This window comes from Lissotriton vulgaris, chromosome 1_1 (genome assembly GCF_964263255.1).
Source record: "Lissotriton vulgaris chromosome 1_1, aLisVul1.2, whole genome shotgun sequence".
Taxonomy (NCBI): Eukaryota; Metazoa; Chordata; class Amphibia; order Caudata; family Salamandridae; genus Lissotriton; species Lissotriton vulgaris.
This window is the reverse complement of record NC_141685.1, coordinates 2,110,000,343-2,110,025,275: the sequence shown is the minus strand read 5'-3', so window position 1 is coordinate 2,110,025,275 and position 24,933 is coordinate 2,110,000,343. Positions and strand designations below refer to the sequence as shown.

The 24,933-nt window shown below is 44.8% G+C and overlaps 1 protein-coding gene across 2 annotated transcripts in view; it reads right to left on the bottom strand.

Annotated features, from left to right (window-relative positions):
- Positions 1-24,933, bottom strand: part of CRACR2A (calcium release activated channel regulator 2A) — a 930,414-nt gene that overhangs the window by 221,035 nt on the left and 684,446 nt on the right. For both annotated transcript variants that reach the window (XM_086921478.1, XM_086921488.1), the window contains one exon: positions 21,387-21,458. In XM_086921478.1, the coding sequence (XP_086777604.1) occupies positions 21,387-21,458 (72 nt within the window). The remainder of the gene's footprint in view (positions 1-21,386; positions 21,459-24,933) is intronic.

The following is a 24,933-nucleotide window of genomic DNA, read 5'->3' as shown; positions in this document are numbered from 1 at the left end:
CCTTCTCTAGGATTCCGACTTCTAGGAGGCGTGTCTTTAGAGTGCGGTGGCAGACCGTGTTGAAAGCGGCTGACAGGTCCAGGAGGATGAGGGATGATGTTTCTCCCTTGTCTAGTTGGCGCCTGATGTTGTCTGTGGCGGCGATGAGGGCTTTCTTGGTGCTGTGGTTTCGTCTGAAGGACGGGTCCAAGATGTTGTTGTCTTCCAGGTGGCGGGCCAGTTGCATGTTGACGATTTTCTCGATGACCTTCCCCGGGAATGGAAGCAGGGAGGTGGGCCGGAAGTTCTTGAGGTTCTTGGGGTCCGCCTTGGGCTTCTTGAGGAGGGCGTTGATTTCGGCGTGTGTCCAGCTTTCTTGGAATGTCGCTGACCTTCCGTAGTTGGGGTGCGATGGCAGCGTCTGCTTTGTTGAATACGTGGTGTGGGCATGGGTCTGACGGAGATCCTGAGTGGATGGAGTTCATGACCTTGCGTGTCTCATCGTCGTTAACGTTGGACCAGGAGGTCAGGCGGTTGTTGCGGTGGTGTTCGCAGCGGAGGTGGGGTCTGGCGTAGTTGGGCGGTCATGGTGTTGAAGCTGTCATGGATGTCAGCGATCTTGCGGTGGAAGAAGATGGCCAGTGAGGTTGCACAGTTCTTGTGAGGGCAGTATGTCGTTGGTGCTGGGGTTGGAGAGTTCCTTTATGGTGCTGAAAAGCTCTTTGCTGTTGTGTGCGTTGTTATCCAGGCGGTCCTCAAAGGAGGATCTGAGGGTGGTGTTGGGGTCGGTGTGGATCCGGAAGTGCAGGTGTTCGGCATTGTTGAGGGTGTCGTCTGCATGGGTGGTGACCTTGAGGGTGGACTTGTGGACGATGGCTATTCCTCCTCCGATTCCGTTGGCGCGATCCCTGCGGGTGATCTTGTAGCCGTCTGGTAGGGTTATGGCGATGTCGGGCACCGAGGAGTTGTTCCACCAGGTCTCGGTCATGAAGGCCACGTCTGGGGCTGAGGTGTCGAGCAGATCCCAGAGCTCGACGGCATGTTTGCGTGTGGAGTGTGTGGTGAGGAGTATGCAGCGGAGGTGGTTGGGTCCAGTCCTTGGAGGTTTGGTGGCTCTGTCGCAGGTGAAGCTGCAGGTGTGGCAGAAGAAAGGTCCGTGAGTCCGTTTTGGGGCGTCTACAAAGCAGGTGTGGTTTCGGCCGGCATTGAGTGCATAGAGGGTGCTGGCATCGTAGCGGAGTATGGTGTTGTGGCGTTCGCGGGGTCCAGGGGTTCTGGCGCTGGGCGCGGTCCAGGCGGGGACGGACGCAGACGGGCTTGCCTTTGGTGCACCTTCGGTGCGCCAACGGCACGGCCTCTGCATGGCCTCCATAAGCGGGGGGAGGGAAGGAGGAGCAGCTGGGAGGCGGGAGCGGGGTGGCCAATGGGGAGCAGGGGGGCGGAGCATCAGGGACGCAGCGGTGGGAAGGAGCAGGAAATGGTGGGAAAACATGCGGGCAGCAGAGAGCAGGTTCGAGGCAGCTGGCGGCCGTGTGGTGGCGTGGGGAGCGACCTGCCTGCGAGCAGGGTCAGAGGTCACTCCTACGCCACTGCGCGGCCTCCTTAAGAGGGGGAGAGGGAGGGAGGAGCAGCTGGGAGGCGGGAGCAGGGTGGCCAATGGGGAGCAGGGGGGCGGGCCGCAGGGACGCAGCGGCGGGAAGGAGCGGGAAATGGCGGGAAAACAGGCAGGCAGCAGAGAGCAGGTACGAGGCAGCTGGCGGCCGTGTGGTGGCGTGGGGAGCGACCTGCCTGCGAGCAGGGTCAGAGGTCGCTCCATCCCTTTCTCCCATTAGCTGGCAAAAAATGACATCACAAAGAAAGCCTTTATTTTTGGGCGACATTATCACTTTGTGGAATTTAGAAATATTGCTATAATTTAACAGTCGACAGCCACATTGTTGCTCAGTGTTAACCCAAAGCTACCAAGTTCTGCTTGCCAAGTTCTGCATGTATAAGCTTTCACTCTCATGCCTGGCATGATAAATCCAAATCCTTGAACAGCTAGCTCAGGTCTGCCAGCTTTAATTTGAATATCAATTTGAAAGTTAAGTGTGTACTATCCCATGATTTGAGTTTCTGCACCTACATTGCTCGTTTGTTTTGGTTTCCTCACATGATCCCCACCGCAGCCCTGTGTATTAGTAAAATGTACATGTGCACTCTGTATTTGTGTGCTTAAGCTTTTATGCTCCCGGGGTGCAGTAGGATCCCTCTGTTCTGTCATTTACATATTTTCTTTTTGTTAATAAACATTTTTACACCTTTTTTAGATATTCTACTGAATTCTATAATGTTTTATTTCTGCGGTCCTGTTGGAGCTATGTCTAGTCACCATATTGAGATCAGCTAATAAATATCTACTACCTATGGCCTATAAATCAATTACAATTTGCAATTAAATCTTCTCTGATTCTGTTTTTTGTGAAAAAATAAACTGCAATTTACACAGCTCTATGAGAGAACGTGCCCTCCTTTATACTCGCCAGATTTGCAAAACATATTACATATGCAGAATGCCGTCACAACAGCAATTGCAAATTATTTGGAAGAAAATAATGCTCCATGGGAAAAGCAACCCCTTAGAGACCTGCTGGTCTTATCTTCATATTCGGAAAGGACAGAAGCAGCATGTTATCCTTCTTAGGTTGATACAATTGGTATCTATGAGAAATTACCCCATTTTGTGGTGGCCCCCAAATTGTTGTATGTCTGGATTTGCTGGCTTTAGCACTTTTCACCACTGCTAAGCAGTAGTGAAGTGCCTGTGCTTCGCTTCAAAAATATATGCTGTAAATTGGAACTTCCTATTTGGCCTACTTAACTTCCCTTTAGGTCCTTTGTAAATGGTGCCTTAAGAGCACCTATGACATGGAAAGTGGAATGTTATACATGGGCTGCTGTATGTATTTACACCACGCAGATGTAGGACTAAAATACATTTCTGAGAGAAGCACCTCTGGCTAGGCTGCTGTTTAAATGCACTGCAATGAGTGACACATGGAAGCGAACAATGCCTTTGCCATGTATTTGTTGGACCTGGCCTTTTTTGCAGGTTAATCCCCAAAATGCCCTTTGCCTCCTATTTTTCTGACCCTGTTTTTGCTGGCTTTAGGACTCTGGACACTTTACCACTGCTGATCAGTGCTGAAGTGCATATGCTTTCTGTGTAAATTGCATTAGTGATTGGTTTCTCCATGAGTGGCATTTTTGATTTCTGGTAAGTCCCTAGTAAAGTGCACTGTGTGCACCCATGGCTTGTAAATCAAATCCTACCAGTGGGCTTGCAGCACTGGTTGTGCCACCCACATGAGTGGGTGGGAGACGGTGTTGACGCCGGCTGAGAGGTCCAGGAGGATGAGGGCTGCTGTTTCTCCCCGGTCGAGGAGGGAACAGATGTCATCAGTGCCAGTGAGGAGGGTGGTCTCGGTGCTGTGGTTGCTTTGGAAGCCAGAACGTGGTTGTATTTGATGAACTTGGAGAGTTGGGCATTGATTGCCTTCTCAATGACCTTGGTTGGGAAGGGGAACAGGGAGGTGGGTCTGAAATTATTGAGGTCTGTCGGGTAAGAAGACGGTTTCTTCAACATGGGATTGATTTCAGCGTCTTTCCAGCCGTTGGAGAAGGTGGTGAGTCTCGATAGAGCAGTTGATGATGTGGTGTAGTCCCGGGACAATGGAGGTGGTGGCTCTGTGGAGGATGTGGTGCAGGCAGGGGTCCGAGGTTGCTCTGGAGTGAATTCTCTTCATAGTCTTGATAGTGTTGCCCGTGGTGAGCGGGGTCCAATTGAGCAGGAACTGTAGGGGGCAGCGTTGTCGCAAGTGATGTTGGCGGGAGTGATTGGTGGGTGTTGAATCTGTCATAGATCTGCTTGATCCTGTGGTGGAAGCAGGTGCTGAGTCTGTGGTCTCGCTGTTGGGTTTGACAAACTCCTTGACGATGGTGAAGAGTTCTTTGCTGTTGTGTGCGTTAGGATTGTTTCTGTAGTGGAGGGCCATTTTGTTTGTAGTTTTGAGGAGGAGGTGGTGTGCGGTGATGGAGGCTTTGAAGTCTGTGTGGGCTTCCAGGGTTTTGTTGTTCCCCCATCTCTTCTCGAGCCATCCGTAGGTGCATCTGGACTTGGAGGGTGGCAGTGAACTAACTGGCTTTTTTGAAGTGTTGCTTTCCGGGTGCTTTTGAGAGGGGCGCCAGTGCATCGGAGCAGTTGGACATCCATTTGTGGAGGTTGCGTGCTGCGGTATTGGGATCTGTGGATGTCGGTGGTGTGATTGTGCTGAGGGCGGCACCGAGATGTTCTTCTGTGACCTTGTTTCAGTTAAGGTGGGGGGTGCTGGTAATGTATGGTAGATTTGGTGAAGGCAAAATTAACGCAGTGGTGGTCGGTCCAGAGGAGTTCTGAGGAGTGGCTGTAGGTGATGTTTTCGCTGGTGCAGAAGATAGGGTTGAGTGTGCGTCCTGCTGATTGGGTCGGAGAGGTGACTAGCTGCTTGAGTCCGATGTTGGCGAGGTTCTCTGGGAGGGGTGTGGTGTTCTGGTCATTGGGGTTGTCCAGGTGGTAGCTGAGCTTGCTGAGTAGGATGTAATCAGTAGATGCGAGAGCCTGGGGTGCGATGAAGTTGATGATGTAGTCAGTGAAGGTGGGCCGGGGCCAGGCAGTCTATAGACGAGAGTGCCACGGAGGGTGGGGTTGGGGTTGTTCTGGACCTGGAAGTGGAGATGTTCCATGGTTGTTGTTGAATTGTCCAAGTATGTAGTCAAGCGGAAGGAGTTCTTGTGGATTTTGGTGATGCTTCCTCCTGTTCGTTCAGCGCGGTCCTTGTGCGTGATCTTGTTGCCGTCGGAGATGGCAGTGGCGATGTCCAGGCCTGAGCTGGGGTTTATCCAGGTTTCCATGAGGAAGGCGATGTCGGGGGAAAGGGATTCAAGGAGGTCCCAGATTTCTGTGGCGTGTTTGTGGAGGGAGTGCATGTTAAGGATTAAGGAGGATGCAGCTGAGCTGGTTGGGGGCGCTGTGGGGCTGCCGGTCAACAGGAGGAACGAGAGTGTGGAGGTGGGTGAAGCCGGCTTCAAACCCCATCTTTCAATGAATGCCAGCCACTTGGTTTCACACTGGATACCAACCTCACCCTTAGGAAACCCACTGTTTAAAAATACGAAGACGGCTTGGTTCCAGCTCTCTCTTCTAAAGAAAGTTAAAATGTTTCTTGCAGAAAGCAACCTAGGAACTGCTGCGCAAGTTCTCATACTCTAACATCTGGATGGTGGTAATGCCCTGCTCCATGGCCTCCCAGACTCCACACTGGCACCCTTTAAGGGTACCTACGTGCCACAGAATTTCTCATGCAGGGTCTGAAGAAAATGAAGCTAAGACCAACTTCAAAACCATTTACAAAGTACCCCCACTGATCTTGAAGGCAATCTCGCCATCTCTGGTGGTTCTCAACCCTCCTACACACAGGACACCATCAGACTTCAGACTAAGAAGTGTAAAAAGGGTAAAACAAGACACCGGGCCTTTTCCATCTATGCTCCCTGGATCTTGAACAACATCACTGTATCCATCAGGAAAGAGATGAAGATGCATCTCTTTAAAGAATACTGTATACCAATGTATTACCCATTCACATCCCTACCTCTCCTAGCACTCAGTCGTGGCTGCTGCAAATAGGCAGCAGGGCTGTGGCAGGCAGCAGCCGCGGCGGGAGGGGTTACCTGATCCTGCACCAGCCTCGCGATTCTCCTTCTGCTCCCTAGTGCTTCTCCTGCTGCTCGAGTCCTGACAGTCCCTGGGACTATGAGAGCAGCGCTGGGATTGGCCTGAGCAGGCTGCTTAGGAACAAGGAGTCTGTGATGTTTCTCCAGCCAGCTGTAGAATACAGCCAGGTTAGAAACCTAACTGTGCATGTCTGTTTGGCCTGCCTGAGACGGCCGGCCAAAAGCCTGAAAGACATGCAAACTTAGAAGAGCACAACCACTCCTCCCAGTGACCCCAGCCCTGCCCCCCCTGCACGCTCTAGCTCAGAGACAGCAGCTGAAAAACAGCAACTAAAAAAATAAGAAAATATTAAAATATCAATTTATTTTTCATCTGCTTGCTCTGAGCCAGTGAGGCGGCGCTCCTCTGCCATTGCAGAGGAGACTCCGCTGCTTCACTTGTTGACTTCATGCTTCTATTTGACCCTGTACAGTTCTCTGCTGTCTTTTGATGAGGTTTGCACAAACACAGCATACATATAGCTGATGAAGATGTGGTTATGGAATGTATGACTTTACAATGCATACATTTACAATGCATGCCTTTACAACTCAGTTTTTACATCGCAAAATTCTTTACAACGCCATCTTTTACATCACATGCCATTACTTAGCATTTTCAGAAACTACCTTTACAACACATTCCATTACATCGCAATATACCTTTAGAACGCATACCATTATAAGGCATACCATTACATCGCATTTAAGGTAAGTGTTGCATCCTATAGGGGTAATATTTACTATTCTAACTCCAGTGAGTACAACAGTAGGGTAAGTGTTGGCTAGTGTAGGGGTAAAAATTCATATTCAAATTTCCAGTGAGTGAAAAAGTAGGGTAAGTGTTGGATAGTGTAAGGGTACTATGAGTTGTAATGGTATGCATTGTAATGACGTGCAATGTAATGTCTGTGTTGTAGTGACATGCATTGTAATGACATGCGTTGTAGAGACATGCTATGTAATGGGTGCGTTGTAATGACATGCGATGTTGCGATAGAATGACTGCTATGTAAAGGTAGTGCGATGTAATGACTGAGTTGTAAAGGTTGTTTCTCGTGGTTATGGTATATGCTCTATAAATAGTCAGCTTTATGGTTGCTGAAAATCATTTCTTAATTTTCTATAAATGCTAAATTTCAAAAAGACCAACACATCACACAATAATGTCTCAGTGACTTTGCCCTTGGACCATTGGTAAAGCACATCACAAAGCCACACAAATACTCTAATTCGAATCCCAAGAAAGCATACCGAACATATTGAGTTATTTGGAAATTAGTGGATAATTCCTTTTGTCATGATCCGGAGTGTAAATTATCATTTAGGTATGAAACATTGCCACCTAGTGTACATATATCAATTTTGCAGAATATGTGGTTATGGAATGTATGACTTTACAATGCATACATTTACAATGCATGCCTTTACAACTCAGTTTTTACATCGCAAAATTCTTTACAACGCCATCTTTTACATCACATGCCATTACTTAGCATTTTCAGAAACTACCTTTACAACACATTCCATTACATCGCAATATACCTTTAGAACGCATACCATTATAAGGCATACCATTACATCGCATTTAAGGTAAGTGTTGCATCCTATAGGGGTAATATTTACTATTCTAACTCCAGTGAGTGGAACAGTAGGGTAAGTGTTGGCTAGTGTAGGGGTAAAAATTCATATTCAAATTTCCAGTGAGTGAAAAAGTAGGGTAAGTGTTGGATAGTGTAAGGGTACTATGAGTTGTAATGGTATGCATTGTAATGACGTGCGATGTAATGTCTGTGTTGTAGTGTCATGCATTGTAATGACATGCGTTGTAGAGACATGCTATGTAATGGGTGCGTTGTAATGACATGCGATGTTGCGATAGAATGACTGCTATGTAAAGGTAGTGCGATGTAATGACTGAGTTGTAAAGGTTGTTTCTCGTGGTTATGGTATATGCTCTATAAATAGTCAGCTTTATGGTTGCTGAAAATCATTTCTTAATTTTCTATAAATGCTAAATTTCAAAAAGACCAACACATCACACAATAATGTCTCAGTGACTTTGCCCTTGGACCATTGGTAAAGCACATCACAAAGCCACACAAATACTCTAATTCGAATCCCAAGAAAGCATACCGAACATATTGAGTTATTTGGAAATTAGTGGATAATTCCTTTTGTCATGATCCGGAGTGTAAATTATCATTTAGGTATGAAACATTGCCACCTAGTGTACATATATCAATTTTGCAGAATACGTAAAATTAAAATTTGGCACGCTATTGAGTCTTTCATTACGCTCATCTCCATAGAAACTTGCAAAGACATGGAGAGACAGAAACAAATTCTTTGTCAGATCTTCATCCTGCGGGTGCAGCATCAGTTCTTAATCATTGGCCACCGCTTAGCCTTGAGAACTTGAGGGCCATTTTAGGAAAATTAAAATCTGGATCACCTAATGATCCGCTTCCCGTGACTATACTTAAACAACTCCGCACATCGCAGCTCTCTGTGATTTGCAACTCCCTCAATTTGTCTTTACAATCTGCCGTTGTTCCAGCGGTCTGGAAGCATGCAATGGTCGCACCATTATTGAAGAAGCCATCAGCTGACCCAAATGTTTCCTCTAATTTCCGTCCTATTTCCTTATTGCCAGTCTGTTCTAAAATTCTTGAAAAGCACATCCATCATCATCTTGCTCAGTTCACTGAAGATAACCGTATTCTTCATTTTTCACAATCCGGCTTTCGTCCTGGATTTTCCACAGAGACTACTTTACTGGGGGTCGCAGAGAATTTACGTAGGCTTTTGGATAATGGTGAGACAGTCGCACTGATTTTGTTGGATCTCAGTGCCGCTTTCGACACCATTTCACATTCTATCCTCATTAAAACATTAGTTGATGTGGGCATAGGCGGACCAGCTTTGGGTTGGCTGTGCTCATTTCTTGAGAAACGTACAATTCAGATTTTTTCGAATTCCGCAACCTCTAAACAACATATGTCTCCTTATGGTGTACCCCAAGGCTCTGAATTGAGCCCACTTCTTTTTAATCTTTATGTTAGTCAACTATCTTTTATAGCACAACAGGAAGGCCTCACGTTTTTTACTTACGCCGACGATTCCCAGATCGCTTTCTCCCTCTCAAACACTGCCCAGGATTTACCATCTCGCCTGCAGCTAGGGTTGAGGAGGATTGCTGACTGGATGAATCTTAATTTTTTAAAACTTAACGGCAATAAAACTGAGGTGTTAATACTGGGCTGGCAACATGACTTATGGGCTTCTAAACATTGGCCCACTGAAATGGGCCCGCTTCCCTGTCCATCGGATCATGTACGTAATCTAGGCTTCGTGATTGATAAAGCTTTGACAATGCAAAATCAAGTCAACAAGGTTTCGGCCACATGTTTCGTCATATTACGTGGGCTAAAGAAAATCCTGTGGATGTTGCCTGAAGACTCACAAAAATCCGTAGTCCACGCCCTTATAACCTCACGTTTGGACCACGGAAATATTCTTTTTTTAGGGGCAAAGAAAGATGTAATAGGACGATTGCAATTGGTACAAAACGCAGCAGCGAGATTACTGTGCAAACTACCTCGCTCTAGCCATATTTCAGGTCCTTTACGTAGTCTTCATTGGCTCAAAATAGATAGTCGTATTAAATTTAAGACACTTACCTACATGTTTAAAATCAAAGCTTATCTGGCCCCCCATTACCTTCAGTCCCTCGTTCACACTCATGTACCCTCCCGGAATCTGAGATCTGCCCATTTGGCCTATTTTGTAGTGCCTAAAATTAGGTTAGCCAGAATGGGAGGAAGATCTTTCGCTCTATTGGGTCCTACTTTGTGGAATTCCCTGCCATTCCACATACGAACTGAAACGAATTTTGTGAAGTTTCGCAAAGCTACTAAAACCTGGCTTTTTAATCAGTAACTCTTTTGCAGTTGAAACGGAGATTTAATAGAACCTGCCTGTTCAGCGCCGGGAAGCCCTTCTTGGGTAGCTGTCGCGCTTAATAAATTCAAAAAATAAATAAATAAATAAACAGGGAGAAAGAGCACCAGAATGAGAAAGGGATAGAAAGTCAGAGAAAAATGGAGAGGCAAAAGGAGAGAGAGAGAATGAGACAGAGAGAGAGAGAGCGAGAGAGAGAGAGAGAGAGAGTAAACAAGGATAATAGGACAAGGAGATGCTAGAAAGACAGAAACAGGGGGTCTAGAGACTTCTAGAGGAAGAGAAGGGCAGGGACAAAGATTGAAAGGCAGTGAGAGAAAGCACAGGAGAGAGTCATTTGTTGAGAGGGGAAGAAAGAGAAGCCGAGGGAGCTGAAGAAGTGGAGAGACAGAAAAAGACAGAGAGATATATTCAGGAAGAAAGAGATAGTGAGAGAAAATAAACAGCAGACAGAAGGAAGTGACAGAGAAAACCGGGGAGAGAAACAGCCAGAGGCAGGGAGTGGTTGATAAAGTCCAGGAAAGACCACAAAAGAGAGGGAGTGATGGGGCAGGGAGAGTCAGAGAGGAAAAGAGAGAAAGCATATAGAGAAGGACAAAAAAAGCTAGGTAGAGATGAAGACTGACAAAAAGAGAGGGAGTGCAAAAGAGAGACAAAGAAAGAGAAAGAGACAGCGAGAGTTATAGACAGGGTGAGCAGAAAAAGTTCAGGAGAGTGAAAAACAAAGAGATACAGAAAAAAATAGAGAGACAGAGAAACATGGCAAGAAAGAGAGAGATAGAAAATGAAAAGTAGACAGACAATAGAGACAAATAAAAAGACAGGGAGATTGAGACAAAAATAAGGAGATGCAGTGACATCCAGATCTGAATCAATATATCTATTTATCTTTTTATTTAATGGATTTACTCGGAAACCAAAAAAGTATTAGTGGTGGATTAGTATAGGGAAACATGTGTAATTTCAGTGGTGGACGTGATAGTCAGTTTGTTGGATTGAGTAGTATAATGGAGGGATAGAAGAGGGAAGTCCAGTAAGTATTATTCGGGAGAACATCGTAGTAAAATGAGTTTTGGGATGAGTCAGAGAGTGGAAGTAGAGGATATATTGAGAAATATAGGGTAAGACAGAGTAGTGCATTCAGGGACGGACTGTTTGTAGCGGGTATTGTGTATTTTGTCCGGGAGGCTGGAAGGGTGGGGGCGGTTTTGCAGCAGTGGGGGCTGTTTTTTTTATACTGGGGATGGTTTTGCAGCGGTGCTGCAATATTAGCTCCCAGGACCAATAGCAGAAGTCCTTCACACTTGCATCAACCTCCACCCCCGCTGGGTCCTACAAAGTAGCCAGGACTGCTTTGAGTTTCCAATCCGGTGTATTGGTGAGAGTTAAAGGTGCTCTTTTCTTATTTTTTTCCTTCTACTTCTACAGTAGGAGTAAAGTACTAAATATATAAATACATAACTACATAGAAAGGGTATACATGTATTGTTTTTTCTTCTTGCACAGTAGGAGTAACATAATAAATATTTAGATACATAACCACATTGCAAGGGTATACATGTATGAGAAAGATAATATATCACGATTTAAAGTTGTATTGTATAAACTCAGTCTTTAAAGTTTTGCTGTACCTGAAGCAAAAAATAAAAGTGTATAACTATTTTTCTTTTATTTTATCTTTTCCTCAATATTTAAATAGTGAAGCACTTATGGATAAAATAGTTATGATAACATTTACATATAGTGATAGCTGAATAAAACAGGCGCCCATAAGCATCTAATCAAATAACTTATATGAATATTAAACTATGCAGTGAACTATAAACATGTGAAGTACAGAATTATAGAATTATATGTATAAATATATATATATATATATATATATTGCAAATCCTGGGCAAATCCTTTATTTGCCCAAGTGTCTGAGACGCGTTTTCGCGGCGCGAACGGCGCTTGTTCACTCGACAATTTGTTTTTACCCAGAAGGCATTTTTAAAGTGGCAGTGCATGAATCAGTGAATCACGTGAGTTCAACTCACTATAGAAATAGACAAAACACTCTGTATATGATTCTATACTACCTTTTGTGCAAGTTGGGCTATCGGTTGATATACAAATACTAGTAAAATACATTTTTATATTTAAATCAACCATTTTTTAAAAGCATAATGAAAAAATCTCTATCTGCTTAGAAAAATCCATGTAAAATAAGTTAGCCCTGAAACAATTGCATTAAACCTGTAAACGTTTTGTCTTTTTTTTTTCTCTCTAGTGAAAAACATACTTAAAGGGCTTAAATGTGCAAGTGATTGTAAAATCATTACAGTTGATCTCATTATGTTTTACAAAACCAAATAAATTGAATTTAGAATTCCTGCTATCATTTATATTCTTATATTCCACATGTTCATTACTGATAATTTTTCTATATTGTTTCATTAATTGGATCTTGAGTAACAGCTACAACATCATTATCATGAAGTTATTCATCTACCTGTACCATATCAATTGATAAAATCTTGTCCAAAATACACAGTCAATATATAAATACCAGCGTTTATCTTTTCCTTTAGTACCAAGCATTTATACTTGATCTGATCTATAAATAATGTTAAAAAACATCCTTAGATATTTACAAATATTTAAAATCATTGGTATCAAAAATTCTTCATATAAATATATAAAAAATATTTATAACATAATCAAACATTTTCAGATGTCGTATACATATTTTTTGTGTTTTGTAAAAGGTATAAGATAATGCATTTATTTTTATTTTCCAACTGGTAATCTTATTAATGAATCTGGGCGCATTACCTCAAAAATTCTTAAACCAAACAAGTGTATAAATCTTCCGTTAGGTTCAATCCATTCGGATGTTTCGAATCTAACAATAAAATGTATCTGGTCTCCAGCTTCCTTAGTTTATTCTCCCTATCACCTCCTCGTCTATTGGGAGGGATTGCATCAATAAGATAGTATGACAGACCTTTGTTATTCGATCCATGGCATGCCTTAAAATGTCGGGCCACCGGATATGTATTGTCTGTATTTGTTATAGCTCGGAGATGCTGGAGTATTCGGACGTGTGCTTGAAGTTTAGTAGAGCCCACGTAGATTAACCCACATGGGCAGGTAAGCACATATACAGAGAATTCAGTCTTACAATTTAACATTTTATTTATAGTATACGGTTTGGTCTTAAATGGACTGAGGTGTGTTTTAGTATTGGTCCCATGTGTGCAGGCTTTGCACGATGGACATTTCTTAAAGCCTTTTAGATTCTGGTACCAAACTGGTTTACTGATAATTTCCGGGTTGGATACAACTAGGCAATCTCTCATTGAGGGACCTCTACTATATGTAATGAACACCCTCTGCGGTAGCAGGGGTCCTAACACTGGATCACTAAGTAGTACGGGCCATTCATCTTGTATGATTTTCTGTATTGCTTTATGCTGTTTGCTGTATCCTACTATGAAGCGAACATTTTTATCTTCTTCATTTACATGACATTTGTGCTGTTCCTCGTCTTTCTTGCTGACCAATAAGGTATCCTTATTTAATGATGATGTTTTGACAATGGCCCTGTCAATCGTTTGTCTGGAGTAACCTCTGGCTAAGAAACGTTGTTTACTCAGAGTTTGGGCCTGGTGTAATTCTTCCTGTGTGCTGCATATATATATGTGTGTGTGTGTGTGTGTGTGTGTGTGTGAAACATTCCGGAACTGCCAGCATGCCTTTGAGAAAGGAGCAAGTGCTCTGAAACGTGTCAGGCTACAAGATTTATTGGGAAGAAAAATGCAGTTTTTTGGAAAGTGATGAACACATCTACTGTGCGTCTTCATTTACGGGGCACTTTTTGGTAAAAAAAATAAATATATAAATATATATATATGCCGTAAAGAACGAAGTTCCACTCGAGCACTCTTATCTTATCTTATCTTAAGTGCCGTTTGTAAAGCGCGCTGTCGCCGAAGCTTCCTGGCACTAGAGACAGAGTGTATGAGGAGGAGGTGCGGGATGCGGGAGGCCTAACTGAGGGGGGGGGGGGGGGAAGATGCGTTTTAAGCAGTTTCCTGAATTTAAGAAGGGATGTAGAAGATTTGATTGAGAGGGGGAGGAGGTTCCAGAGCACAGGGCCAGATAGGAAAAACGGCGCCCGCCGAATATTTTTGTTTTGCTCTTGGGGGTGACTAGCAGATCACGGTGGGCCGATCGGAGGTTGCGTGTCGGACAGTGAGGATGGATAAGGGATTTGAGGAACCCCGGGCTGGGGAAGTGAAGAGCTTTGAAGGTGAGACAAGCCACCTTGAAAGTAGACCTCTGGTCCATCGGGAGCCAATGGAGGCTGCGGATTAGAGGCTTGGCAGATTGCCATCTGGGGGATCCGTGAACCAGGCGGGCCGCTTGATTCTGGGCGATTTGGAGGCGGTGTATCAGAAATAGAGGGAGTCCGTGATAAATTGCTTTGGAAAAATCCAGTCGGGAAAGCACAAGTGAAATAACAGTTTGAGTGAGTGCTTCGGGGGGGAGAAGACGACGGACTTTGCGAATCCTCCAGAGTTGGTACATGCAGGAGGATACTACAGCTCCAACTTGGGCTTTGAGGGAAAGTTCGGCGTCAATGATTATGCCCAGGCTTTTTACAGTTTTAGCTGGAATAGGGGGAGAGCCGAGCTCTGGAGGCCAGTACTGTGGTCCCCAAAGGGTGTGGCTGAGTCCCGGGAGGAGGAGCTCAGTCTTGCGTGGATTTAGTTTTAATTGATTCTGGTTCATCCAGAGCTGGATGTGAATCATAACTTCGTGAAATGTTTTGATGGCATGAGGAGAGTTGAGGGGCAGGATGAGTTGCAAGTCGTTTGCGTAGTTAAAGACTGTGATATCCCATTTCAGAAGAGATTGGATCAGTGGCCGAAGATATAAATTGAAAAGGAGCGGGGAAAGGGAGGAGCCCTGGGAGACACCACAGGAGGTGGGGGTCTTGTTGGCAGTGTGAGGCCCCATGCGAACTGCCAGTGTTCTTCCAGTAAGGAAGGACTGGATCCACTCATGCGCTGTGCCTTGGATGCCCGCCTGCCCGACACGGTGGATGAGGATGGTGTGATCCACCGTGTCGAACGCGGCCGGGTCAACTAATAAACACCAGAGTACGCAGTTATCCCAACAAAAAGAGGTTTATTAAAATCATAAACTTGTCGTGACACGTTTCGCCCTCGCAAGAGCTTGTTCACACAACATAGTACAGAGTGATCATCCATTATATGTTACCACAACAGTAAGAATGGAAAGAGGACTATCTGCAAGTATACCACAAGCTTGTTTGAGCTCCATCTTTAAATAGGTTATATGCACATGTAACTGAGTGTCATGATTACACCAAACAGACATAATATGAAAATCATAGGTGTTGCAAAACAAAATCCATCACACTAGCCCCTCCCTCCAGATTATTCCACTTTATCGATCTTTGCTTAACACTGTCTCCCCTCTGTCTATCACTCTATCTACTGGGGCACAATCTTCTTCTATATCTGCTGGCAAAGGGGTGCATTCCAAGGACAACAGTCTTGGACTGGCTTAAATGATGGAGGGAGGACACCACCTTCTTTCCAGAATGCTTTGACAGCAGAGTGTAACCGCAGGCACCATTGGCAGAATTCTGTATTTCTTGATTAGGAATGTAAAGCTGTACTCCATGTTTTTTATGAACGGTAAGACAGTGAGTGTTGTAACACAAGATAAATGTGTTGAGGGTCCCTTGAGACTCCCTCAGCTCACAGATATTTAAAGGCTTTAGGTTGAAATGAGGACCCTAGAAGGGTGGGGGGCCTTGTGTTTGGCAGGGGATGTAGAGGTCTGTGTTATGTACCTGCGGTAGAGTACGGGGCAGTAATGGACACAGGCGCCAATGACTTTCTTGTATATTACCCTGTAAATCCGTCTGCTAAGGGGGAATGGGAGCAAGCACACATTTTGAATCAAGGGTGTGCTATAAACTGTACCTGCTACAGCACCGGCATGACCCCATAGGCCAGCTTTGCACAGAGAGCAGTTGCATGTGCGCAAGACAGATTAGGTGCACACATGCCTTCTGCTTGCATTATTAAGTGGCTGTGCATGTTTTCCCAATTGGTATTACACCAAATTGGGAAATAATCTTTCATAAATCGGGGTGCGGATTTACAAACATTTCACGTAAGCCAGGTCAGTGTTAGACCTGGCATCTTTAATGTGGTTTCCCCCTATCTTTTTACCTCTACCTCCTGTATTTTTGATGCTGTGCTGGATTTCGTTTTGCTGATTTAGATGCTTTGGACACTTTGCCACTGCTGATCAGTGCCAGAGTGTAAGTGCTCCCTATTTAAATTGTTATCATGATTGGATATACAATTTCAATTTCAAAAGCTTTATTCAACAGATTGTCATAAAAGCAACACTCAGTACATCACTATACATTACACTATAAATAATACATGGACATCACACGGTTAAAAAGGTTATTAAATATCTTATATCTGTTGTTTTGAAATATGAATACCTTGCTTATAAGCGAGTCATATAGCAATAATTAAAAAAAAAAATTACTTCATTATTAAAAGACAGTTTCATGTAAAACACAGATGATTACTAGCTAGCAGAATGAGGTAGAAAAGTGTGGGTGCGTATAATCCAAGGCCATTTAAAAAATTTTGCAGTTGATACAGCTATGCAAGGTGAACAGTCAGACTCCAGTATTCTTAGGGCATCTTTATACTTCTGTGTGCCCAAATTTAAACAAATGGGTTTTAACCATTTGAAAATATATGTGCTATGGACTGAACCTTATGTTTACAGTTGTGACATTCATCACTTCCTTGTGATACCCATTTAGAGCTAAAAGCTTTTACTGTGAGTGTACCAATTCTAAATTGGAAGTATAATTTTCGGTCTTGAGGCCTTTCAATAATATCCCAGTATGCCCCAAGTGGGGAGGTGATTTAAAATCAAGAAAGCGGCCAGTTAGGTTGGTTCAGATACTACTCATGTGGACTCTCTCACAGACCATTGCCCAATATTTTTCTTTCAAAAGCTTTTTTGATGGGAATGTTATCGTATCAGAAATTTCCCATAGCTGGATAAGTTCCAGATCTTTTAAAAGTATCCTTAAATCATTAAGCCACTAGATTACATGGAATCTGTCTGCTTTTATTATATCTCTCAAGGCTGTTGCTTAGTGAACCTATTCAGGGGTGGTACAAATACGCCTCCAATACAATAATGGCCTCAGTCTCGCTATATCAACCACATTTTACCTGCCTAGATCAAACAACAGCGGGACTGTGGGTGTACTTTGTGGAACGCCAACCAACCTTCGTAAGAATTTCCTCTCTGATGTTGCTAATTGGGTTAAGTTAGAAAATCCCCAGAGCTCTGATCCGTACAGGGGGGCGCTTACTACTTTTGTTTGGTAGATCTCCAAGACAGGTGTAATGGGCTTAGTAAAGGAGGTTTTATGTTTGGATGCAAGGGGTCCCGCAAGTTGATGAAATTTCAGGGTGGCCATGTCTGTATGGCATTTCCACCCCATAATATTCTGTAATGAGATGCCCAAATAGGTAAAAGCATCCACTTCCTCTAGGGGGATGTTATTAAGGATAATTTTACCTTTACATTTTTTCCGTGAATTCAAGGACATGAGTTTTGTTTTAGAGGTGTTGATCTCAAGTCCGCGTGATTCACAGAATGCCCCAAAGATATTAACAGCCTTCTGCAACACACTTGGGGTACACATATGGTGTTAGCTAGATCCTCAGACGTAGATTGGGGAATCGAGAGTGAGGGTTTGGGTGGTTTTGCTCTAGCTATAGCATGCCTCTTTCCCTTTTGTTTTGCCTTTCCTGGCGGTGCCAGTCCCCCTGCCCTGGTACATCATCTCACAACCGGGGTTGGTGGTGAGGAATTGCAAGATGAAATTTCTTCAACCATCCCTACAGAAGAAGCATTTAGGGACTGCCCATGGCTATTTATTGAAACAGAGGGTGAACCAACATGATCTTGTAAGTCCCAAGGAATACCTGGAGATTCAATCTGGGTTTCAGGGGAATTATGTATCATGACTGTAATTGTGCGGCCTGGGTCCAGTGAGAGCCTTCTCTCAGTTCTTTCTATTTCCTCATTCACCAAGTTGGTTACTTTTACCAGGTAGGAGTCCAGTGTTGCTCCTCCACCTTCATTAGGTTTGCTGTTTACAGTTCTCTTTTTCCCCATGTTGGTAAAATAGGTAAAACGATAGTTGACAGTACCTTAGTCTGGGGTAGATGTTAGGGAGGTGGCCCGGCCCAGCCCCCTCTGGCCCCTGATGGCCACAGATGGTCCCGCCCTTGTCCCTGGCTTCTCCCGGCACGCTCCCGCGCGCGTCCAGCGGGACGAGGGACCAAGCGGCCCTTTATGCACCTCCTTGCGCTTCCAAACTACATGCGCGGCATCCTTGCCGCTAACAGAGCTGCTGGGAGGTGCAGTCCGGCCCACAGGTTCTGCAGCAGAGGGAGGGGGCTCAGCGGAGCCAAGCCCGGCCGAGCAGGAGAGCGGAGCAGTGCCCGGCCCGCAGATGCAGCCACACAAGGGAGGGGGGCCTGGCGGAGCCAAGCCCGGCCAGGCAGAAGAGCGGAGCAAAGCCCAGCCCGCAGGAACAAGTACAGCCCAAAATGTTCGCTTTGCACCAAGGACTCGGCCCCAGGCGGCCCTTTATGTGCCTCCTGGCGCTTCCAAACTACGTGTGCGGCGTCCTTGACGCTAACGGGGCTGCTGGGAGGTGTAGTCCGGCTTACAGGTTCTGCAGGAGAGGGAGGGGGCGCGGCAGAGCCAAGCCCAGCCGAGCAGGAGAGCAGAGCAGTGCCCGGCCCGCAGATGCAGCCATACAAGGGAGGGGGGCCTGGCGGAGCCAAGCCCGGCCAGGCAGAAGAGCGGAGTAAAGCCCGGCCCGCAGGAACAGGTACAGCCCAAAATGTTTGTGTTGCATTGGATATACACGATTGGCATATTTGTATCACCACGAAGTCCCTAGTAAAGTGGGCGGGCTGTGCCAGGGCTGGTGATGAAAAATGCTACTAGTGGACCTGCAGCACTGATTGTGCCACCCACATGAGTAGCTCTAAAATGGTGTCTCGGGCCTGCCACTGCAGTGCCTGTGTGCAGTCTAGGAACTGCTGTGTCCTCCTGGTGACTGTCCCCACTGATCAGGCCTAACCCTTCCCTTTTTGTGCACATTAGTCACCCCTATGGAAGGCCTAAGGTACCCCCCTGGGCAGGGTGCAGTGTATGTGAAAGGTAGAGCATGTACTGGTGCAGGTGACATGCTCTGGTAGTGAAAGGCAGCCATTTTCGTTTTTCACTATTGTAAGGCTATCTTGCTCCATAGGTTAACATGGGGGATGCCGGCTACAGTGGCTACCAGCCTTTCTTCCCATAGGAACAAGATAGGACATAAGAGTCCAGTATCCCTGAACTCAGAATTTAATAACACATCTTTTAGGAAAGGTTGTTTTTAAATCCTGTGTTTGAGAACAGCACTTTTAGAAAGTTGCTGTTCTCTTGTCTGACCCTTCTATGTGCCTTGGCCTGTTTGTGTATTGACTGTCTGGTTTGAGAGTGGCAGGGGCTGGGGATTTCCCAGGAGGCTGGCCGAGTCAGCCCTAGGCTGAATGACTGCATTTGCAACCTGTGTTGTGGGAGGAGTTAACACTCTGGTCTGAATGGGGCTGTGCCTGCCTGCCACAATGCTGGCTACACCTCCTGCTGGGCGTCTGACGACCCTGTGCCTCACTCTGAAAGGAAAGGAGAAGCCAGGAAAACAAAGTACTCAAGAAACACCCAGAACTGGTTACGACCGGGCTCAGGGCCCACATGCACAAAGAGAACAAAGACTTTAAGGGGTATAAGTACAGGACTCCTGACAACAGAAAATTAGATCATCCTGGAATCAAGAAGGAACCTCTGCCAAGGAGAAAGCAGAATCTGAAGAAGGAAGTCTGTCCTGCTGTTGCTCTGCTGGACTGGCCTGCTGCTTTGCTGCCAAGGAGAGGGGAAGGACTTTGCTGTTGTGCTGTGTCCCCTGTCTTGAAGGAATCTCCAAGGGCCTGAGAAGAGCTGGCTCCATGTTCTGAAGTCCCAGGAACAAAAGGACTTCACCCCCAATTTCCCTGAACTCTGCTGAGAGAGTTCTGTCCTTCCTAGAGTGTTTGATCCAATTGTGGGGCCTCTGGAAGTTGTACCTGTGCTGGGAAGCTTGAAAGTAAGCTTGAGAGACTTTTTGCAATTGAAAAGTTATCGCATCGCTTGCTGAGTAGCGCATCCCCAACAGTGCGAGAAGTTTCCCGCCGCTACGAAGGTCGAGATTGTCGCAGCGCCTGTTTCCGCTGTCATAGCCATCGCATCCTTCTTTTGCAGGACGCACCCGATTGGTGCGGGAAGCCTAACATCGCTGCGAGTGTCGTCGCAGAGCCTGTCGTCGCTGGTTGAGATCGCCGCACTGCTTGCTTGTGGACCGCATCACGTCTCTGCAAGTGTCGTCGTAGAAGCCATCGCATCGAAGAGCTGTGAGAGAGAAGATCACCGCTGGTTCGCGCATCGTCGCCCCGGAGATCGTCGCAACTCCAGAGATCGCCGCATCGTGCCTTTGCGAGAACAAACTTCCTACGGAACCTACGCACCGGAATCCATACAAGTGGCCTTCCTCCCCATACAGACCGGATTCGTCGCAACACGCCTGCTGCTGCAGCGGGGCTGTCACATCGCCTCCCCAGGGTCTCAGGAGCAACTCATCACTTGTTTTCCACCGCACCAGCTTCTGCTTTTGGAACTTTGTCGCACCTAAAGGTACTGTGTCTGAAACGTGATGCAACTGTGAACTTTTCACGCAACTGTGGAACTTTCTGTTACAACCTTAGGAACTCTTTTGAAACCATATTCTTGAACTGTGTATGTTGGATTTTTGTTGTTTTGGTCTTGTGTAGTTTAGAATAAATACCTTTGTTTTCCTAAACTGTTGTGGAGTCAGTTTGTGGTGTTTTCACTGTAGTGTTGGTACAAATACTTTACACATTGCCTCCTGAATAGCCTTGACTGCTCGTGCCAAGCTCCCTAGAGGGTGAGCAGGGTTTATCTCAGAGGGTTTCCTCCTTACCCTGACTAGAATCAAGGGTCCCTATTTGGACAGTGGTACCTACCTCTGCCAACTAGAGACCCCCAGTTCTAACAGTCAGCAAGAAAAGTCCGGAGTCATGTCCCAAGCAAATGACAACATTTCATCTTTTAAATCCTGCCCAATGCTGCAGGTCACATAATTCAGCAAATAAACAGCCCTTCAAGGGCATAAAGCACATCTGCAGAGGGGTAGCTGGAGCTGTTATGCGGCCCAAGGTGCTCATTAAAGCTCATGTTGAGTCTGTTGAAATGCTTCCTTCTATAACGTAACAAGCATTGGCTATTTTAATTTTGCTCAGCAAAATTGGGGGCATAATGTCAAATAATCAGTCATCTTTTTATTCTTCACCATCGAATTCACACTGCTCAGTAGAAATAGTACACTCCTCAGTTCGATAACTCAAAGGTAAAGACTGCTATTTTGCTATTTGAAGAGCCTGACACTGGAACGTAAAACTGCACTACATTACCTTAAGAGATCGAGTTGTTTAAGAAGGGTAGTCTTCTCTCTCTGTAAACGTTCTGTCACTCTGTAAATTTCCCTGTAAAATATAACATAACGAGGCAGGTCAGACGCGACTCTATATTGTTAACGTTTATTAACAGGGCTTTGTAAAATGCATTAATTTCGCATCCAGTGATCTTTATAACAAAAAATATGTATCCACATTAAGTTGCCAACAAGAAATAACATTCCATTTAGACAAGTTTTTGCTTTGGGAGTGGTACGGTGGATGCCTCTTTTGGAAAAATGAAGACAGCCATCTTGTAATGTAGTGGAGTTCAAATAAACATTATGTTTTTGAAACTCCATTATAAGATGGCCACCATATATGCACATGCATGCATGTCCACCATTTTGGAATGAATTGCTATGTTAATGTTTGCTTAAAAAATTCAACAAGCATTGGCAAACACATTATAAGAGCATACTGGCAACAGAGAACCCACAGTGGCGAGAGGGCAACGGGTACAAATCGTGCACTGCAACCTTTAAAAACGGACATCAGCCAATGGCATCATGGGGCTGACCAAAAGCCTACTTTCCTTCTGTGTGTATGTATATATGAATGTGTGTTTTGGGATCTGAAGTTTTTTAACAGACAGCTGCAGCAGTCTGTAGCTAAGATCTCAAAGGGGCATCTTTACAATTTCGCTCCCCCACATCGCTTCGAGAAGGTGAGGAGTACAATCTTAAAGTGGTCTGTAACTTACTGTAAGGTGTTGGTATGACATCAGGAAAGGATTAGTAATTTCTTACTATGGCTTTTGACAAACCCTTTCAGACTCCCCAAGGCATTCCACAATGCCTGAGAGAAACTTGTTCTAAACTATTGAGAAGAGAGGAGTTTGAGAGAGATGGGTGGAACTCCTAAACATATGGTAAGTAAAAAATGATTTGCCACACAAACGTGTGAAACCTGCTGCGGGTCAGAAACTCCTCTGTCATGTTGGACACGCTATACTTAATTGCAGAAAATATAACAAAATCCAACCTTTTGACACAGTAAAGTCCCCAAAATACAGAGATGTCCAGACAGATGATCTACACGTGCGTTGCTAGTGTCAGCATTCGGGTTGGCACAAGTACTGTTTTATCACTCGTGCTGGAGAACAATGCTGCAACCGGGCCGGCTTCAGGATGGTGCTATCAGTGGGACTGCACTGATCGCTGACCTGGAGGGGTGGAGGGGGCACTTATCTCACTTAGGGCACTGTGTTTAGCATAACCTGTGATTTAAAAGCACCTTCTGCAGAAATCCTTGTGCGTCCAGCTTTCAGGCAGCAATTAAAATGGCAAGATAACTCGTATGATTAATGTTTCTCTGAGGGAGAGAAAGAGAGAGAGAGAGAGAGAGAGAGAGAGAGAGAGAGAGAGAGAGAGAGAGAGAGTGCTTTAAAACAAATTAGAACATTGGAATGTTGGGAGCTCCATTGAAAACAATGGAGTGCTCCGGGCTTATAATGGCTGGTATAAGCCTGGAGTGCCAACATTCCAATGTTTCTTTGTTCACAGCTCTGGCTGTGAACAAAGGCTTCAGGGAGCCTGACGGGATTCCAATCCCCTCATGCTTCCAAAAGGCTTTGTTTTTTTTGTTAGAACATTCTGTCCTCTAGTGACAGAATGTTCTAATAGCCTTATAGCCCTTCGTAGATGGGCTATACCGCTATTAAAGTCCCTCTCCCTTGTTAAAGGCCTTTGCCTTCGGCTCGGGGCCTTTAACGCTGGAGAGGGCCTTTAATAGCCGGTATAGCCCTCTACGGTGGGCTATAAGGCTATATGAAATGTATGTGAGAGGGGTTATGGAGAGATGAGGGGCACTTTTGCGGGCTGTTGGGTATTCCCAGGAAGAGGTCATGTGGGAGGAGTAGCACCAAAAAAGAATGTCACACAGGGTGCCACTAGCGCTAAAGTTAACCCGCTGCTACAGTTGTGAGACTCATATTTGAGATGGATGATAAGTGATCAATCTTTGGAAGATCATGATCAATCTTTGGAAGATCATAAAAGTATGAGTTGTTCTATGTAATGTAATTGGCAAGAGTCCAAATATGTAACAAATGGAAGTAGAATACCCCACCCTCTTTGCATAAATGAGGCACATCCATAATTTTTTGATAAACAGAAATCAATTAATTACAGAATTTTAGCTAACGGTGAGCTCCTAGAATAAATAATAAATCTTAAATTGTTAAAGGAATAAATGGTTTTAATGTATCTTTTATGTCCAATAATTACTACACATGTGTACGACCTTGATCAGTACTGGTGCCTTTACCCAATAATCCTTCCGTAAAGTGAAGCTGGTTTGATATCTCTGCTGCCCTCTGATTTAAAATATTTACCGGTGAATATAAGGGCAAACAAATAAAAGTCATATGAGAAGGTTGGCTGTAAATTGCAGTTAACTTTTTTTGCCACATGACAAATATTTTCCCCATGGAGTAACCCCTTCCCCTACACCAAAACCTTTTTTTGGCAGTGCTGCATTCTTATTCCTACAATGGTATTGGATTTTGGGCCAGGTGTATACAGTTTTGTGAGTCACAAACAGCCTCATTCAATGTAAAATAGGCAAATTGTTACTTTGTAATTTATTACCGAATCGCAATTTGTGTTTACTACCAAATACCAATTTGATATTTTGAAGGGGCATACCTTCCAAATACCAAATCAGAATACTTAATGCTTTGTGACCAAATTCCGATTGCAAAAAAGTAATACTTTACCACCAGTTTAAGACTGGTGGTAACACATTCACAAAGGGGAAAGGGTCCTTTGTGGATCCCTCCCCTTTGAGAAAATTAAATATTTTTTAAGAGCAGTCAGTGTCCCCATGGACAACTGTCTTCTCTTAAAAAATGAAACTCCAAAGTTTCATTTTTTCTTGTTAAACACATTCTGTTTTCCTTTAAGAAAAATTGCCTGCATATATACCAAAGAAAATCACTGACATGGTGTCTGCTGACCTAAGCAGGCCATCATCCCTGTTATGGATGAGATTTCTAATGAGTTGCAAATCGCTACCTCCCTCATTATTATGCATGAGGTAGGTTTATTTGTGACCCACTTAGATTGGTTGAAACTTAAGTGTTTCATACATTAGGAATACCAATTTCCAAATTGCGATTCGGAGAGAATCACAATTAGGAAATCGGTTTGTGTTTTAACACCTGGCCATTAATGCTGTGGCTCGACAGGAGTAAATATATGATTATCTCGGGAATGGGTCAGGAAAGGTGTGTGGGTGTGCAAACATTTTCAGGGCTTTGATGCAAGACAGTGTGCTGGATGTCCATTTGAGAGCTGTGCAATGGAATGGTGTAGATGACCATTAAAACTGCAGCCCCACAGGCAGTGGAGTAAAGGCAATGTAAGGGTATGTGTGGCATCCCTGCCTATGGGGACTCGTGGAACCATGGGCCAGGGTTCTACATGACTCACATTCTATTGGGAGTCAGTTGGCCCAGGCTCTTTTACATAATGGTTTACTGTATTTATGCCTAATAAATACA